This window comes from Gavia stellata, chromosome 13, assembly GCF_030936135.1.
Source record: "Gavia stellata isolate bGavSte3 chromosome 13, bGavSte3.hap2, whole genome shotgun sequence".
Lineage (NCBI taxonomy): Eukaryota > Metazoa > Chordata > Aves > Gaviiformes > Gaviidae > Gavia > Gavia stellata.
The window spans coordinates 12909457-12928362 of record NC_082606.1 but is presented as its reverse complement, the minus strand read 5'-3'; the positions used below and the strand labels follow the sequence as shown (position 1 = coordinate 12928362).

At 38.3% G+C, this 18906-nt stretch overlaps 1 protein-coding gene across 1 annotated transcript in view; it reads right to left on the bottom strand.

Moving 5' to 3' along the window:
- Nucleotides 1–6677: 6677 nt before the first annotated feature.
- Nucleotides 6678–18906, bottom strand: part of GALK2 (galactokinase 2) — a 50440-nt gene continuing 38211 nt past the window's right edge. The window contains exons 9-10 of the mRNA XM_059823999.1: nucleotides 13941–14142; nucleotides 6678–7155 (exon numbers count right to left, since the gene is read on the bottom strand). Coding sequence (XP_059679982.1) covers nucleotides 6948–7155; nucleotides 13941–14142 — 410 coding nt within the window. The 3' untranslated portion in view covers nucleotides 6678–6947. The remainder of the gene's footprint in view (nucleotides 7156–13940; nucleotides 14143–18906) is intronic.

Here is an 18906-nt window from a genome sequence, read left to right as displayed (position 1 = left end):
AAAGATGGCCCCTAATGAACAGACAAAGGAAGTAAAAAAGGAGAAGCCTTTGCATCTATAAAAGCAGAGTTCAAAATATCATCCCTCTTACAAAATATTTCCTGAAAATAGGCTTGTGGAGCACAAAAGTCAGTTCTGGAAACTCTGTAACTATGAAAGCAAGTCCAGTAGTCGGCACTTTCAAAAATAAATAAAACCATCAGGCAACAACTGTATGCTAATTGCATTTAAGAAATAAGAGACCACCTACATAGAAATAAAATAAATCTCATTAGTGGAGCTAAAGCAGATAGTTGAGATTCAAGCTCTGCTAACCCAACCCCTTAGGCTCGCTTGAAAGATCTTGCAAAGTCACTGCCATTTTCTTAGGGATGGAACAAAAGTATGAAATGTTGCGCCAACGTCTTGGTGCCCCTAACAACTCAAGTGTGCTGTAGTAGTTGATGTGCGTTTCTTGGCATAGTTGTGCCCTCACAACTCCTCCGACCAGATTTTTCTTGCTGAATAAGCACAGCTAAGACAGGCAGAAGGAAGGTCACCGAGAGCAGGTTGTGTGCAAGAGGCTGCTCGTTAAGTATAATGCTCAGAAATCCCACAAATCATTACATTTTTTCTGTCAATAAAATTTTATTCATTTAACCATTTCATTTGTTTTAACAGAATCAGCTTTGTGAAGGCAAACCCCTGAAATCTCATAATCAAGAAAGTTAAGTATTTTATGAATTTCAGACAAGACAATAGATTTTGGAGTTTTTCAACAACAATAGCGAGAGACCTGTAGGTCCATCTCTTGAAGCAGCTTACACTAGCCAGCCTATTCCCTCTAGAGTAAGTATTGAAAATCATCTGCAACAGTGCTCCCCTCTCTCCCCATTGGCCATCATCAGGTTATAGACCTTCAGAAACAAAAGCTGCCCAGGCCTCCTCTCACTCTCTCAAATGGTCTTCTGAAAAGAAAAATTGAAAAAAAAAATAAAAAATTAAGGCTTTTGAAAGCTCATCATCTGTTCTGCTGCTGATACAGTTGGATTTGCTGTAGAAAGAATTGCACAGGAATTTAACTGGATATATTCTTAGGGTCAAGGCCTAACCACAACTAACTTTAAAAACAGCACAATAGGTGGGTTTTACCTTGATCTTTAACCCTTTGTCCCCAAATCTTTCCATTCATAGTTAGTATTTGGCTCCAATTAAGTTTATGATTCAACTGTGGAGCTTTAACACAATCTGACAGAAGCTCTGTAAATCCTTGCTAGACTCTTTTGGTTCTGATTTTAGCTCCTGTTTTCTGTTAGACTTTTTTAGTTCGGCTATGAAAGTTAGAGCTTTATGTTTCTAACATAAAATTAGGTTCAGACCTTCATAAAAAATTATTATTTGTGCAGCTGCTATTGCTGCTTAAAAGTGTCTCACTGAATTCTTCCTCAAGGATAGGGTCTTCTTGTCTTAATTCTTCTCTAGACAGAAGCCTGGACAGGAAAGAGACAGTTATAAGAAAGGATGTTCCCTGGGAGAAAGCCAGTAGAAAACTCTTCAGCATTTAGCAGAACAATTTAATTCTGTTGATAATTGATCAATAGAAACACAACTAAAAAATCCTGCTCAAAGTCAGAACAGCTTAGCCAACAAAAGTAAATGTTTATCACTTGTCACATGAGGGACAGATAAGAAACCAGAAAATGTAGAACATGAATAAAAACTTCCATTAAATGAAATCGGGCAAAAAATAAGGCCTTTAATAATAATCCTCGGGAACTGCTATAAGAGTTTCATACAAACCTGCTTCAGTGTCCCTTGAAAAATTAATTTGGATTCCAAAAAAAACCCCACACATCTGGCTTGATCATTGGCTAATACAACATATTTTTATTCCCACCCCAAATCACACACAGCTTGGCTGGAAAGAAGACAGCTGCTTGGGCACTAGTGTGTTTCAGTTTGAAGTACATCTAATCTTTATTGAGTTATTTGAGCCTCGTGTGCCAAGTGCAGAAAGGCATGCTTTTGTGGGGAGAGGACTTTGGTTTTTTCCTCTTTTAATATTAATGTGTAATTTTGGCTAACAAAGTAGTGCTTAGGAGACAATAGCGATTCTCAAAATGCATTAGACTTAAAATCCAATAAATATAGCAAATGCTTTTGTTTAAATCCTCATCCAGTTTGTTGCTTCTGCAGGAACCACTGCTATTGGAAATCAATCTCAAACATTTTATTGGTCAATTAATTCTGAAAGCTCCTTAGTGTCTTCTCACCTGATTAGCTTCAACATTTTTTACTCCTCTGCAGATTTTCCATTGGTAAATCTTACACATATGATGAATTTGGCATGAGTGCCTTAATTACATGTGAGCTTTTGGGCATGTCAGTTTTATGTGCAAACTCTCACTACATGTTATCCTACCGAGTGAACTGTTTGCTAGGGAGTATGGGCTGGGTAAATCCACGTTCTGCTGAACTCAGTGACCAAATCTGCAGAGACTTCGGGGGCTCCAGAAAATGTTCAGCTACGGTTTTTACTGGTAAAACAATCGTAGCTGACCGGGGTGAGGGGGGGCAGGGGGGGCAGGAAAACCTGCCCAGAAAACAGCCGTTCCCAATACATCAATTACAGCTTGGTCCTACTACCTTAGTTAGAGTGAGTATTGCAGTCCCACTGAAGTATGAGAGATTACAGAGGCGGTTAGGGACTATCCACCATCAGCACCATCGCAGATTCTGTCTCCTAGTAAACACAGTGCTGTTATCAGAGGCTGTGATGTGGAATCTCGTAGTTAATTACTTTTGATACAAGTCCAAAAGCAGAGGGCAGAGTATAAGAGGTAAGAGCAAGAACAGAATTAATCTGTTGTCTCCATTTTATGGAATATTGACTCTCAGAAGAGTGTTCAATGAAAAACTGGCTAAACTAGAACAGCTGAGGTAGAACAGATGTGACAGCAATATTGCTTGGCAGCGCTTTCTCTGCCAATCCTGTGTACGCTGGGAAAAATCTGTCAAAGGTGGCCGTATCACAGTGAGCAATTTTCAGTTACAGTTTTATGTTCCCCTTTGTACTCCTTTTCTGCATTGTGAACTAGTTTCTTATCAATACCTAGCCTTCCATCTCAAAATTAGCATTTAAAATAGAATTTAATGTGCTGCATGATTCACAGGTTTCGTGATGTTAAGCCTTACCAGTCTGGTTTTCATGCTATTGTTACTTTGCAGTATAAGTCCTTTTATAGAGTTCATTTTTCTTGATGGAAGCATATAATGACAAGAATCGGAAAGCACTACTTCAATCCTGCCCGCAACAGCTATGATTTGCAAAGTATCTTTTTTTAGAACAATATAGCTCTTGTGAATGTTGTTCTGGGTGTGCCTTTGTTTCACTGCATCTGACCGGGGATTCAGCACACAAATAAACTTCGTAGTTAGCTGAAAATACAAATCTTTCACTTGACTGAAACTGTAGCACAGCAGTTGCTCCAACATATCACGATGTTATTAAAGAGACACATGGACTCAGGAATTTCAGAAGGATTATACTAAGTAAGTACACAGCAGTTACTAAAATAAAAGTTGGCATTCAGATCATATTAACTAGAAACCAATATTCCCAAAGATGTTATGTAAGTAATTACTATATATTAGGTTGCCATATATACATGTCTGTGTGTGTATGTGTGCTGTGTCCAAGAGAGCAAATGTCAAATATACAGTCATGATCCCTGCCCATCAAGTGAATGGTAACATTACTCTCCTCCTATTTCAGAGCATGAGCATGTTCCTACACACAAGATACACAGTCAGCAAATACAGTGATGAAGAAGTACATGTCAATGGGATTAAGATAATGCAGAGTATTAATATGGCACCAGGCAACATTGCTGCACTTCGATGTCTGACAGCGTCTCCATTCCAAATACTTTTTGGAAAGGTTTAGAAACCATTTACTGCACAGTAAGATTAACCTCATGATTGAAAGAATTACAGTCAGACATACAACAACACTCCACTGATAATCATAGCTCATGCTAACAGGATGTATCACCTCTGCATATATTCTGACATTTAATTTTGTTAGTTTTCCAAATATATATATGTGGGTGGGTGTGTATATATACACCGATTAGCATTATTTTAGCTACAGAAGAGATTTTGAAAACATAGTCAGAAAAAGCTATTAAAAATACAGACCTGGAATGACGTGCTTACAAAATATGCTTAGGAGTTGCTGCTTGATACACAGAATCTTCCATACAAACCAAAATCTTCTTGCTTTATTGTTAGAAATACTACTAATATCCTTGCTGCTTAACCTTACACGTTGGTATATCATTCTCATGCTCTGATTGTCGGAGTTTCTTACCATTATGTAGAAAAATGTCTTCAAAGGTTTAAAAAGCAAACAAAAACCCCCAAAACACAGATTCATTCAATTTTTTTGTTTAAAAAGAAACAATTACTTCCTATTGGTAGTCAGTAAATAAAAATGCCAGAGTGCCATTTCTATGTATATAGTTTGAATAGCATAGGTCTTCCAATGAAAGTTATGTTCCAATTTTATTTGCAGATTTCAGCAAAAGTATGGCAAAGATGTTGAAGCAATAAAAAAGGAAAGAAATTAATCGAAAGTTTAGAACATTCAGTTTTATTCACTTACACGGTGCCAGTGTTGTGTTTTCCTTTTCTTTGTTTATGAGAATATCATAAGATTCATTGACAGAAACATTTTGAAATGTACTGCAGCCTGCATGTTTTTGGTAAGATTCCATGACTTTGTGTGTTGTTCTCAACTCGAAGAAGAAGGAAAAAAACCCTAATATATCTTTATTCTGCTCATACACTGATTAGTGCTTTCATGAATCCAGCTGAACTAAAGTTCAATGCAAATATATTAATGAAAGGATGTGTATGTACTGTGTTGTACTCCATCTTTATGACAGGACAATAAACAGGAACTCCCTGAATTAAACTGAGGATTATGTTTAATAGGGCAGTTGGTAACAAAGCCATGGCATTACTTTCTTTAAAATCTCTAAGGTTATCTTGGAGATTCTTGAAGATATTTACCTATGGCTGTTTGATTTTTGGAGTCCTATGTTTACAGGTTTAGTTGAACGTACAGCATATCTGCTGTACATTACAAATGGATTACAAGATACTCAATTTCCATAGATAGTAATAGTGCATGTTTTGAGATGAAACCTTTCTATCATTCTGCCTCTTATTCTTAACTGTCCCCCTTATCCCTTGCTTTCCCCTTGTCAAATGCATCCTCTTAACTGTCCTCCCTCCAAATCCTGTCTTTTCATCTCTCCCCGTCATGCCCAGACCCCATCCTTTTCCTCTCGAGTACTTGATTTGCTTGATCTACAGCACTCTCTGTTCCACTTTTCCTGGTTGTCAGAAAGCAGAAATCTTCTCTAGTGATAATATTACCATTTTATGTTCCCTCTGAGGTTCCTGAAAAGATCTGGCAGTTTGCGTTGGCTATTGTTCATCTGCTGTGTTCAAATTTGGCAGAGTCCTCTCACAGAATTAGTAGCCTCTAAGAATTTGGTTTTGGCCTGAATTAGCATGGGTAATGTACAGAGGATCTCTTCTGAGAAACCTCTTAATTCGATGCAGACTTCTGGACATTAACTTGTGCTTAGCATCACAAAAATGTGCACAGGGACAAATCCTGCTGTCTTTTATGGCTGCAAGGGTTATGACACTAGCAAAACTTCCCTTGAGTTTTCACCGTAGGTCTCGGAGAAGTGGAAGTTTGTGTGCTGTGAGAGGGCGTGCACAGGAACCTAATTTTCCACTTGGAAGCAGGGTTAGGACATCTCTGGGGTATCTTGATGTACAGTCACCTTCTTCTGCAGTCACAATCATGTCTCCTACTGAGGAGCTGGGTTATGAATTGCGGATGCTGCACGTCCAATGCATTGCAGTTACCAGCTCAAGATTGTCGGGAGTGTAAAGTGGGAGCAAGATAGGAGTTTGTCAATAATATGTCAATGGTATTTACTCTTGGTCTTACCTATTGACTTTTGCTTAGTACAACTGAGTGAATTATCTCCTTAATTGTTCCTTACAGATTTTAATTGCTTTTTGACATGATCGATGAATTATATTTAATCCTTTGTAACAGTTTTGCATAAAAATGCAGATGTTGTACCTTGCAGAAGCACGGGTAGGATTCAACAATTAGAATATGGAGTTTGGATAACTCAAACCGAACTTTGCTTCACTATTTGTTCATTCACTTTGGGGAGTATGTTGTCACGCTGTACAGCTCACAGACAGCATTCATTTTTGTTGAAACTTTCGTAACAAGTCACCCTTGCACAAGGATACATAAGAAGCATAGCTAGAAGGAAAGTCTTCCTGCTTAACGTAATGTATTCCTAATGTTTTAGTTGGCCTGCAGGTGCTCCTCCAATATTATCATTAATTACAACAGTACTAATCCTATTTGAGGAGAGTATGAATTGTCTAGCGTTTAGCAAGTTCCTTCTGATTTTTTGAATGCTAGTTTAATCTTCCATTTCTACAGGACACTCTAAACAACAGAATATCCAGCACCCGAAGAGAATAAGTACTGAACAGCCCTGCAGACATTGCAAGGTTCCTACTCTACAATGACATAGCGCATTGCTCCACCTGGTCTTACTTTTAAGACAGTAAAGGGAAAAGAGGAGAGATCCACTGTAACAAAGTATCATCTTTATTTCAATTTCAGTTTTCCTTGTCAATAGGTTTTGTAAACCAAAGTTTACACTGAAAGGTATTTTTAATATGGAAAAAAAAAATTTATAATCAAGTTTTCTTTTAATAGCTTCTTCAGAAATATATTTTGATTATAGCAACTGCTTGTTACAATAAAAAAAAGACAAGGCATCCATTTACTGTGGCATGGGAAGTACTGCCAGTTCTAAATGCCCTACATAGTTTCTTTAAAATTTTTACGTTCTTCAGGCCTCAACAAAAACCAAAGCTCCTCTTCCAGGTTTGGTAGCAAACAGACTATTATTCTCCAATGCTAACCTTTGGGCATCGGTTTGGTAATAAGCTTTTTTTACATTTTTTAGGAAAGTATTCAGCTTGTCAGTAGGCACCATTGACACAGTGCAGCCACCCCATCCAGCTCCAGTCAGACGTGACCCAATGGCCCCAAATTGCCTAAAACAAAATAACAGAAGAAAATAATGTAAAATAAACCAAAAAAGGGTAATTCATCATATATAAAATTCCTATAGAAAACTAGTGAATACTTTACTCAAAACACATCTATGTCATCTGATTTTTCTGAAGTTCACTTGGTTGTATGCAACATTACAGCAATTTGCAGTTACCATTTTGGACAAAAAAAAAAAAGGTGACACTTTAAACTGCAATATAGTAATTTCTGTCAATTCCAAAAGTCACCCTCTTTTATAACGTTTCAGCATCAGCTGGTCTAAGGATCGCAGCACAGCTGAGATGAAGAAAGCAGGAGAAGAAAGGAATTGTGTTAGCAACACTCATAAGACATCAGAAGTAAAAACAGAAATACATGACAAAAATAACAAAAGAGGGTCATAAACTAATTGCACAGGATGTAGGCATGCAAGCCATTTTCTAGTGTGGCAAAGACAAATAGCTCTATTCTTCCAGGACAGATCTAAAACATGCTGAAGATTCACAGGCTTCTGCAGGACTGCTGAGCATGCCAGTCAAGAAAAGGAGAGTTTGGAAATTCTTAAAAAGTCATACAGAGTCACTGCACTCCAACATCTGTTTATGCTGAATGGACAGAGTTAGGTACCTCTCTTTACAGGAACCTCAGGAACTTAAGAGATTTACAGCAGTAGAGGTAAAGAAAGAATTCAGTGCCAAAAGAAAAAAATGCTCTTAATAAGAGGGTGATTAGAAAGAACAATGACAAATAAATGACATCCAAAATATAAACCATTCCCAGCCTGAAGATACTGGCCTGCTGGAAATGTCCTACAGCAAATCCCACACCATTACTCTGCAAGATTCAGATGCCACCTCGTTAGAATTTAGTAGAATTATTTTCATTAGTTTGCTTACCTGTGTTCCTGATCTTTACTTAAATTCAGAAAAAGTAGGAAAATACCATGTCATAAATTTCTTTGGGGCTTCTCTAACCTAGTCAGAACAGGATGATTTAGAAAACTCATTTGAAATCTTACTCTCATGGGAGATCTAATTTGGTTTACAAACAAATACTTTTGATATGTTTCCGATACCCGTGCACGGAGAGATTTACCAGTCCTAGAATGTGTTTGAGGGAGAGATGGCATCATGTGAATAACACTGGAAAATGACAGCTCATTCCGAGTAGGCTGTGGTAATTTTTTGTATGTGCATTTTATGTTAAATGAATGTTATACTGCTGGGTTAGTAGAGGTTTAGGTCGTATTTCAAGCAAGTACTTACATATGTGTTTGATTCTAAACATGCTTACATCTCTTCTTGAACAGAAACACTTTCTTCAGTGTGTCTGTGTGGTGCCACCCTTCATATTGACTTGATTTTTATGTTCATTCTTTATTTCCTGTTGGTGTTTTATTTTACTTATTATTATTATTCCTGTAAGCCACTCATTCTCTGATGCAATTTTTGTCATTTCTGGTCCATGGAGCAACCTCCTAAAATGAGCAGGATCCAATCCAGTCTCAATTGCAATTAATAGGGAAGTTCCCATCGACTTCATGAGGCCCAATCCACTTTTCAAAGTCTGCTACATCAACTGTCTGTACTCATTTGGTTTGTTACCTCAGTCAGAACTTTGTATTTCAGATGGTGTCTGGCTTTTATTTTGGTAGGCAACTGAAATCCCTTCAGAATTGTTCTGAACCTTTTATTGATTTCATAATCCTCTGCGGTCATGCTCATGCCTCATTTTTACTGAGTCATTTTAAAATACTTAGTTGAAATAAAGCATAATGTAGACAGAAAATATGCCTGTTTCAGAGCTGAAGTCACTGTGTTTCAAAATACTGTGGCTAACAGTTTCAAATGTGGTGGTATGATTAGACACTGTGGGCTTAAAGCTGAGGAACTTGGCCTTTTGATGGCAGTGCTCTAACACCTGAAAACTGGGTACCTGCTATTACAAGAATTCAGAAGCGAGCACCTAATTCTGCATCTACTGGAGACGCGGTGCACGGGAGGTATCTAGGTCAAACACGAGAAAGTTAACTTTGGAACAGGTCTGGAACTGTCTTTTTCGAGTCTTAATCGGTTCAGTCCTAAGCTAGACTCCTCTGGTAAAGTGGGATTCATAGCCAGACACTCTCTTCTTGTGCACTGGCATCTAAATCATGCGTTTATGAAGAGGAGCATGAGCAGACAATCTTGTGGATGGAGCGCTCACCCACAGAGTGGGCAACGTGGATTTAAGGTGCGGCAGAGTACCCTAATGCACCGTCTGGGCTATGCTGCAGCTGTGAGAACAAGTAATAGAGGGAGAGACGGAGTGCACGCGAAAGATAACGTATCCGTAGTCCAGTGTCGGAGGCACTTAGCTCCCAGTCCCAGGTTCTGGCCTTCGCTTCGTGAAAAGTTTATATGTCTTGTTCCAGTATTCACTGGATAAAAAGAGCATTACCTTATGAGGAAGGGTGTGTGTGTAAATGAGAGGAAAAACATGAGTACTGCAGCAAAGGAAAAGACAAATAAAAATGGAAGTCCCATAGTTTGTTATATGGAAGCAATAGGTAAGACATTGCAGTACCTCATTTTAAAAATAATTGTGCTGTGAGAGGTGAAAAAATCAGAGCAATATTGTTAATTCCAAATACTCAAAATTATGAACCAGCTATTCTGAAAGCATGGAGTTAACATGTTGTGATTTAAATATATAAATGAGGGGTGGGTATTATTCTGTTTTGTAGCTTAGTGTGCATTTGAATAGCATCTTTAAGCCTTTCTGGCTCTAATAGAGCTGCAAACTTCTTTTTGTAGGGTGGTGGTTTTTTTGTTTTGTTGGATTTTCAAATTGTGCTGTGACTCCAGGCTTTGCAGCTTTAAGAAAATCATCAGTGATAAGTCTTGATAAAATGCAGAGTTGTCTCAGCTACCATAATGCAGCTGGATATAATGTAAAAACTGTATCTTTTAAAAGTGATCAGAGAGGATTCAGCTGTCTTCAACTGTAAGGGGCATGCTTGGTAACATGAAAATTATCAGGATTTATACCACTAAAAGGTGGAGAGTAAGGGAATGAAAGAAAGTTTTTTTTGTTCCTTAATTGTTCAGTAAATCTTGTGTTACTTACTTTAAAAGACTAACAGGTAAAACAGCTATTAACAGCATGAGATAGGTTAGAGAAAGTACAAGTCTTATGTCTTTGCAAAAAGAAAAAAAACAACTGACCAACTAGTGGTTACAGTTTTCAGCACTACAAACCACAGCAAGTATGGATCCCTTTCTTTCTTGGCAGAGGTCGTACAGTAAAACATAAAGATCTAGGCAAAACAGAAAACATCTGGATATGCAGATTATTCTTCACAGTTTAAACCTTGTAAGGAGAGAGCAGCAGTAGACTCAGGCAATTTTGTGGAATGTATTTTTGGAAAGGCTTTTTAAAGTTACAGGGCAGCTGTATATCATTGTAAGTAAAGAATGTAATTTATGTAGTTCCTGGCCATTTCTATAATCACATCAGCCAAGTTTTCCTAGAGTGACTAGTGATTTTATGTCCCTTAGTTTTTTAATGTACAACTTGAGAAAAGTTAATACTTTTTTTCCAATAGTTTCCAACAATTAGATGCTGGCTTAAGCTGCATTCATCTAGAATAGCTATACACTTCTAGAAATCTAATCACAGAATTGAGAAAAACCTTAAAGAATATCAAACCTCTAAGAAGAAAGATATATTTCTTAGGAAATACTCTTGATGGGACAAGACCGTAAAGAATAATGAACAAATAATTTACCTGTTTCTGTGCAATGAATGTAGTAAAAAACCACCCGATTAAATGATTTTAATATACCAGTTAGAGATTGTTTCACACAAATGACATTCCACTGCGGTCCTTAGCTATGCTCATCATACTAGCTGTGGGCTCTTCTGCTGGTAAGTTAGAAATCTGATGTAACATGGGCACACACATCACTTCTTTCCTTCGCTATTTATATGTTGGTCCCTGGAACTGAAATGCTCTGATTAATTTTAATTTAATTTAGTAAAACCCTAACTGCGTACTCCTTTCCTTTGGGTTCTGTGGCTGTGTCTATGCTACTGCCTGCAAGCCAGTGTCACGATACCCAAGCTAGCTCACAGAGCAGCAGCTGTCTAACCGTGAAAGCACAGAGCTCAGCATAAATGAGAAACAGAGAATTTCCATCCCCATGCTGAGCTTTGTGCTGCAACAGACTGTTGCTAGCATCCACACTAGCTTATTTAAATGTAGCACAGGTAACTCCATGCTGTAGTGCAGATCTTATCAGTTTATACCTACTTGTTTTCCCCTACTTGAAACAGGATAGTTTTCTCCCAGCATTTCTGAGCACAGGCCCTATCAGTATGATTCAAGTTGGATACCCTAAGTGAAGACACTTAAAATGGCTAGTCGCTTTTGCAAAGTTCAATCATCAGATGCTATTGACTGAGGCATCAACACTGGGCAGTTACTGTACCTAAAAATAATGCAGACGTTAAGTTTTAAGGCTTTTCCTCTGCCAGTGGTGTCACAGAACAGGCAGAACTGACACCTTGCACTAGATCAACGCTTTATAGCCTAAGATTTTTGATAATTCAGTAGAGCATAGTTTTTGTCTTCAGCTCTGGAGACAGTTCTCCCTTCTCACATGCAGGTCAGCAGTTCCTTTGTGTAGCTGGGACAACCGTGGTGGAATTGCCTCGCTAACTGAGTGACTGTCATAGCTTATTCTATTATGTGATCATTACGTGATACAATAAACTGAACATAGCCTGTGAGTTACGTACTGCATTGGCTCCCAAGAGAAGGAACAAAAATTGTAATGCTAAATTACTATCAGACTGTCCAATGGCTATTGGGGCTTCTCTGTGTTTTATCACAAAACAGCATGTGTATCCCATATGCAGAATAATCTGTGAATGTCCAAAAGTCTTCTGTTCACTTTTTAAGTTTGCAGTTTTCTGGCTCAGAGGCCATTCCATCTTGTCTGCAAAAGAAATCAGACTAACCTAAATAATCATCTGTATCATACTCTATCAATTTACAGACCTGGTAAATGGGTATTACAACTTACAAAATCCGCAAGAGTATAGACGTTACAAAGCATATGGCAAATTGCATGTTTGTAAAATTCATATTTTCATTATAAGCCAGACTAATTTCTTAGTTCAAAACAAAAACAAAAAAAAAAAAAAAAAAAAAAAGCCAGTTGCTGGTAAATAAATATTTTTGTAACTTTCATTTTTAGGTGGTAAGGTATTTGGTTTTTTAGCTTCAAACTGAAACAGTTTCTGTTTCCTTCAAGACTGAAAGATATATAGAGAGGACAGGATACTTTACATAAGTATTTGCTTCTAAAAGACAATGAAACAACATTTCTTGACCTCAGGCCTGCAAACACTTATGGCACCCTACATTTCCTTTCTGGCAGGGCAGTAACACTCTGGCTTAGGGCAGAGTTTCCCAAGCTAAGCACATCCTTCTCCAAGGAGAAGTAGGAACCATAACAGGTGAGCAGAAGCATGAAGGTGGCATCACCAGGAGCCATGATGAAGTGAGTGAGGGAAGCAGCTGGGAAAAGGTGGCAGGGGGAGAGGCAGGGATGGAGTAGTGATGGGAAAGCTCGGGTGGGCAGCTGTTTATTCCCCCAAGCCACTGTTAAAATGATCACCAACCACTGAATTCCTTCTATAGGCACTGAATTCAGATCAAAGCTAGCATAAGATGTCTGTACCATGATTAAATGTACCAGAAAAAGGGAAATTAAGAGGACTGAAATGTGTACATCCTTTCATGTTGGTCCTGTGGTATGGATGAAATACTATGTAGAATGTGAGTACTAAGTATTCATTTTTACTTTCTGCATTAACACATGGTTATACCAGCTCTCATCATCCACTGTAGCAGAGTTATGAAAATAACAGCCTGCTACATGCAACAACCTGTGATTTCCAGCTCACTTCATGCCATTTCTCAAACTCGGTTTATTCTGGCTAGAGGATATGAAACTGGGGAGGAATAGAAGGAGAAGAGAAGGGACAAAATGACACTCTGGGAATGTGTTTTGAAGTTGAGAGGGCTTGTTTTCTTGCAGCCAAACTGAGTTAGGGAACCCAGCTAAAAGAATGAGGCTGGGGCAGTGATGGAGACTGAATAATGTGGGGAAAACTCAGACATACAATGCAGAGAGCAGAAGCAGAAAGTCAGTCATTATAACAGTTAACACACTCATCTTTTAAATGGTGAAACACTGTCCAACCTATCTGATACCCTAGACAACATATTTTTTGAATTGAAAAAAATGCAATAGCATTTCACAATATACCATTGTGATTCCAACGCAACCTAAGAATGTAGAACAGCTTGCTTATGCCCTGGAATTGCCATGGCGGCAGCTCTGAAATGGTTAAGAAATATAGAAAAAGTGTTACTTTTCAAGTGTTACTGTTCAAATAGAACAGCTACGATGATGTTTTAAGAAAACCAATTATGACTTCTTTACAACATAAAAAAAGAATAGCCAACAGTCTAACGTAACACTTGTGATGATGAGTCAGTCCAAAAGCAAAGTCTGTAATAAAGCCATAAACTGCAGCTTTCATCTGAAAGTATTACACAGATGTCAGTAGGGAAACAATTGACCATGTAATGCCCCTGCAGGAGATTAATTTTGTAATAAGAGACAAGAATACTTTCATTTTAAAATTGCAATAGCCAACGATGTCATATTTTCTCATCAATTCAAACAATATTCTCAACAGGCGATTACTCTTCCTTGTGGTCAGAACTTACAGGCAGATGTCTACCAGCCGATCCAGTTCAGGACAGCTGCATTCATACATTTCCCTGCAGCTGATATAGCTCTGGTTCATTAATTCTCCCAGCAGCTGGATTGCATTGGCAGGTGCTTCGTTGCATATCTTCTTAAATTCCAGCACTCTGGCAGCTTCACTATACACATGCTTTGCACGCTGGTATAACTTAAAGGTGGAAACTAAACAAAGTGAAAATATTAAGCACTACAGTTATCCATTAATATTCACCACAAAAGGAACATACAAAACCATAGTAGAATTATTATATTTTTTTTAGTAATTCATATTTTATATTAGAACTCTGTAGGCTAAAAGTCTTCTGCAAAAGCTCATCTACATCTTCTTTAAAAGCCCTAATAAAATAGTATTTAGAGTTCATCAAAATACAATGTACACATTTTTTTCATGTTGATAACTTCAGGCACATGCTCTGGTTCTTTGCTGTGTCACTGAACACACCTAGTCTCTCCTTTTACTTTGCAGAGGCAAGCCACAAGTTCAAGACTTAGCAGCGACATGCATCAGGGTATCAGTCTAGAGCTTTCAGGTTTTCCAATACCAGCAAAACTGAGTCATGAGAACACCAGAAAGGTACCCCGTGCCTGGCAGGCAGCCACCGGCCAGGGCTGGCCCAGGGCATTGTGTGTGACTGCTCCACGCCAAATCTGCACCAATTTTGTAACCGTGCAGATGGATCTTTTCTTGGAGAAAAACAACCACCAAACCACAAAAAAACCACCATACACCCCCCTTTTTTTTTGAACTGAGATTAATAAAAATGCTATTATCCCTATTTTCTGGTGCATAGGTAAGGAAGCCCTCTCAAATATTTTCACAATGATGCAGGCTCACCCTGTCTGTTAATTATACTAGATTAAAGGTACAGTGAAGAGCACAGGTGTTTTCAGTTTGGTTTTCAGGATTTATTTTTGGTATGTGTTACCAGCCACAGTGTCAGTGCTGCCTGTGTGGATGTGAAGAGATGTCAAGCCCAGACAAGTACTGCTTAGTACTGACTTACTAAGATCAAAGGCTAGTGCAAGGATTTTGGCTAATTTTTTTCTATTGTGCCATGAAAAAGCAGTTCCTCTGGGAAGGAGGGTGGGGGTGTGTGCGTGCCCAAACCTGCATGGCTGTTGGGGTAGAGACCTACACCAAGCCTGAACAGTAAGGCACAGAAAGGAAGGGGATGGCTGTAGTTAAAGGCTCCTCTAGCTACTCCTGTTTACAGGAGGGTTTGGTTTGCAACTAATATCCGAGAATTGATCTGCTTTCCCAAACTCGTGTTGTAGTTCATTGTTTTTCTCTCCCAATAGTTCTGTTTGCTTTAATACCATGGCTGCTATTGAGGAAGTATTGTTCACCAGAGGCATGGTTTACTTGAGCTGTTTGGGTGGTAAATATTAGATAAATTGACTTTATGTGGAGCACCTACTGCAGTATATCTCCTTATTTCATCACAACTCAAGCACACTCTTGTTACAGGACGTCAGAATATCCCTCATTTTCTTTCTACGTGTAAATTCTCCTTTAGAGCAAGGTCTCTCTCCTCATTTCAGCTTCTGGTCTCTCCTGCTTTTTAAAATGGCTGATGAAACACTCAAATAGAGGTAAAAGGAGAAGAGAGACAAGCCTTGTATTCAAAACAGAACTTGTTATCTGACCCAGACACATGGAGTTCCCACTTGGCTGTTCCATGAAGGCAGCCAAGTTCTGGAACCACTTCTGATGATTTCAGCAATCTACATTTGCAAGTATATGTAGAAATCTTCCTTGAAAGACTGGAAATAAAATTGTGTCTAGTATTAAGTCTCTTGTATGTATACTCCAGATTGCAACCCTTACAGACTAAAGCTTCAGCAGCATCTGAATAATCCCTTCTTATTTCTCCAAAGTGTAAATCACAACTGTAAATGCTCAAAATACAGTGCTGAGAGAGACACAAGTAGTCTAAAATGATAAACGTTGAACATAACAGTGTTCTGCTACTGGTCATATTGCTTCTGGTGATATTTATTTTGTAATTCAATACAGCCTGCTACTGAGAAACCCTGTGTTGCTGTCTTTTGAACAGGCCTTCTGAATGCATTTCAAACTAGGACAGAAATGAGAAAATTGAGTGCTCCCCAGAAACATCATCTTGAGCGTGTCACACAGGAAGAGCATATTTTGGTTTCCCATTTAGAGCTGTGTTTTACCCCACTGGATTTTGTTGCTGCTGGAGTTACTTGCACTGTGTTTTGCAGGGCGATGCCTCAGTATTTTTGAATGTTGAAGAAAGGCAGCTTGGCCTATTTTTAAGGATGGTTTCTCTTTAAATATTCTTTTCTTATAAGCCATTGTTTTAGAGCAAGGAGATTTCTAAATGTGCATTCGTTTAGGGAATATCTAAAGTTGCGTGAGAGATTGCCATAGCTCACACTCTCTTGTAAATCACCATTGAACAGTAGTAACCCAAAGAATGAACTGAAAACATGTCTGGTTTCAATTGTAAGGCAACAGACTTGCCAAAGGCTGTGATTGATTTGGAGACCACCCTTTGGTAGAGCAATGCTCTACTGGCCAGATTACCTTAAAAATCTTGAGGGTTGTGTTGTGCTCATCATATTATGAATTGGCAACCAGAATGGGGGCTCTGGCTGCTGGCGGCCAGCCAAAGGACCTGAGCTGTGTTCTTGACAGCATTCATTCCTAGGAGAGTCACTCTGTGTAGGGAAGAATTTGCTACCTTGACACTGTCTTTCTCTCAATGTGAAAGCAATCCTTTCAGGCAGTTCTCAAGCGAGAAAGAGTGGCTCTATGTTATTTTCAGACTCCTTTGTGGACATTTACCGAGTTACTATCGGTTAAAGGCTGGTGTCATTATGTTAGCTATTCGTTGGTTATGGGTAGCATTTTATTTCAGAAAATTGTTTGTGTTTAAAAAAAAATTTTTATAGTTTGCTTTTTCTCTCTGGCAGTCTACTGTTCAGGTAAAATTATCTTCAGGACAGCAAACACCTCTATACCCTGTAAGTCCTATTCTAAAATAATGAAATGATTCACATATTTTTGGCTTTCAACACCGAATGCCTCTGATAATAAAAAAACCCTCTTGTATCTCTTCTGTTTGGATGGGTGGTCCAACTAACCATCTCTATATAATAAAAGATAGCAGAGCACACATGATATTTCCAAAAATTACATCTATATTAGAATCTCCTTGCTACAGCCTGTGTATTACCTCCACGTAAATAAAATCTGAATTAATAGGACATGCCAAAGAGCTATGGAGGTTTTGATCTTAGAAGAGTGCAGAAAATGATCAGAATCTGCATGCTTCACGCAGTCACTTTTTTTTTTTACAATTAAAAAGGACTGATTTCCTAAGCCATACTCTGTCACAGTTAAAAGAAACAAAACCAAATTGCACACAACTGATTAGTTTATATCTGAGCTAGGGCTGGAGTGCTCTGAAAGAGGAAAAACTGAAGCCCCCAAAGTAAACCTTCCACTGTTGCACAGGACTGGGTTATAGTGTCTTGCCATCTGTGGTGCTCAAAGGAGAGCAAAAACCAGCGTTTAGGGAACTAATGCCAGATTCTTATAAGCACGTGGATCCTTAAATCTATTACAGTGTATGGAAATTACGTGCATTAGGTACAAATTATGGAAATTAGGGTCTCTTTTGTCCCTTTCTGAAAAGACAGTATGAAGATTGTGATTTATTTTGTACGGTATCAGCTGCACACAAAAAAAGTTTCTTGTGGACTCAAGTGAGGGTGAGCAATACCTTTTATGGATTGAAACAGATAAAGATCAGAAGAAATTAAACCTGGAATGTCAAAATGAGACCAAAGAAAACTTTGAGGACAAGGAACCCTATACCCAGGTCTGCCCTTAGTGACGTTTTGTCACTAAGGTTTTAACACATTTCACCTGTATTCAGCCTGCTATTGGAGCAGCTAATCCGCTTTCCAGGTCATAGCCTCACTAACTGTGTTTCTGAAGTTTCAAAGAGGACACAGTGAATCTTCTACAAGGAACCTCCTCCACTGTTAAGTGCTTTGTATTACCAGTCCTTATCTATCTTTCAGAGAATGTCAGCAACTCTTGCTGACCCTTTGTGGATTCTCTGCACCCTAGCTTTGCTCCTCTGCAGAGGATTTCTCTAATGTCATCCATGAACAGGTAGATTCAATTCCCTTACAAACCACCAGATGCCCTTGAAAGAAATGGTGATACTTTCCAGTGCACTAATAGTTGCACTGCAGCAAGAACCTTCCAAGTTGTTAAGACGCAGCAGACTAATATTAATGAAATTTTGTCCAAAGTCCATACAAAATCTCTTAAGAACAAACAAAAATCCTGGCCTATTAGTCCCAAACAACTGTGGGTTAATTAAATATAACAGAGAAGTTTACAGTGGGTTTTCAACTGTATGGTCATATTTTTAATTTTAGCTTTACAAAAATTGTGCAAACCTGTCCACTCCATTTACAGGGATTTTTTTCTTTATAATTAAACATTGTGGCTTCCTAGCAACTCGTATTATTTGTTAAAACTTCAACTTCAGCAAATTCCTTTCTTTAGAGGCTTCCTGTACAATTCTATCTGACCTTTAGCTAAAGACCAACCTCTTTAGGCTATATATTTTTTTCTAGTTGTTTTGGCAGCTTCTTAAGATATGTTTCACTGTAGATTAATGAGCTACACATGGCTGATGGGACTGTTAGAAATTTGTAACAGGAAAAACTCACTGATGCAAAATCATGTAGGGGACAGTTTCTACCACCATTACTCATGTAGAATAGTACCCTTCTCTGTTAGGCATCCTGTTGATTGAACATGATGAGGGTGAAGGTTTCTGGCTCATAATACATATATATTTTCTCATATATATATATATAAGAAAATGCTGCCAGATGGCTTTAATTTGAGCCAGATTGTGAACCCCCTACTCA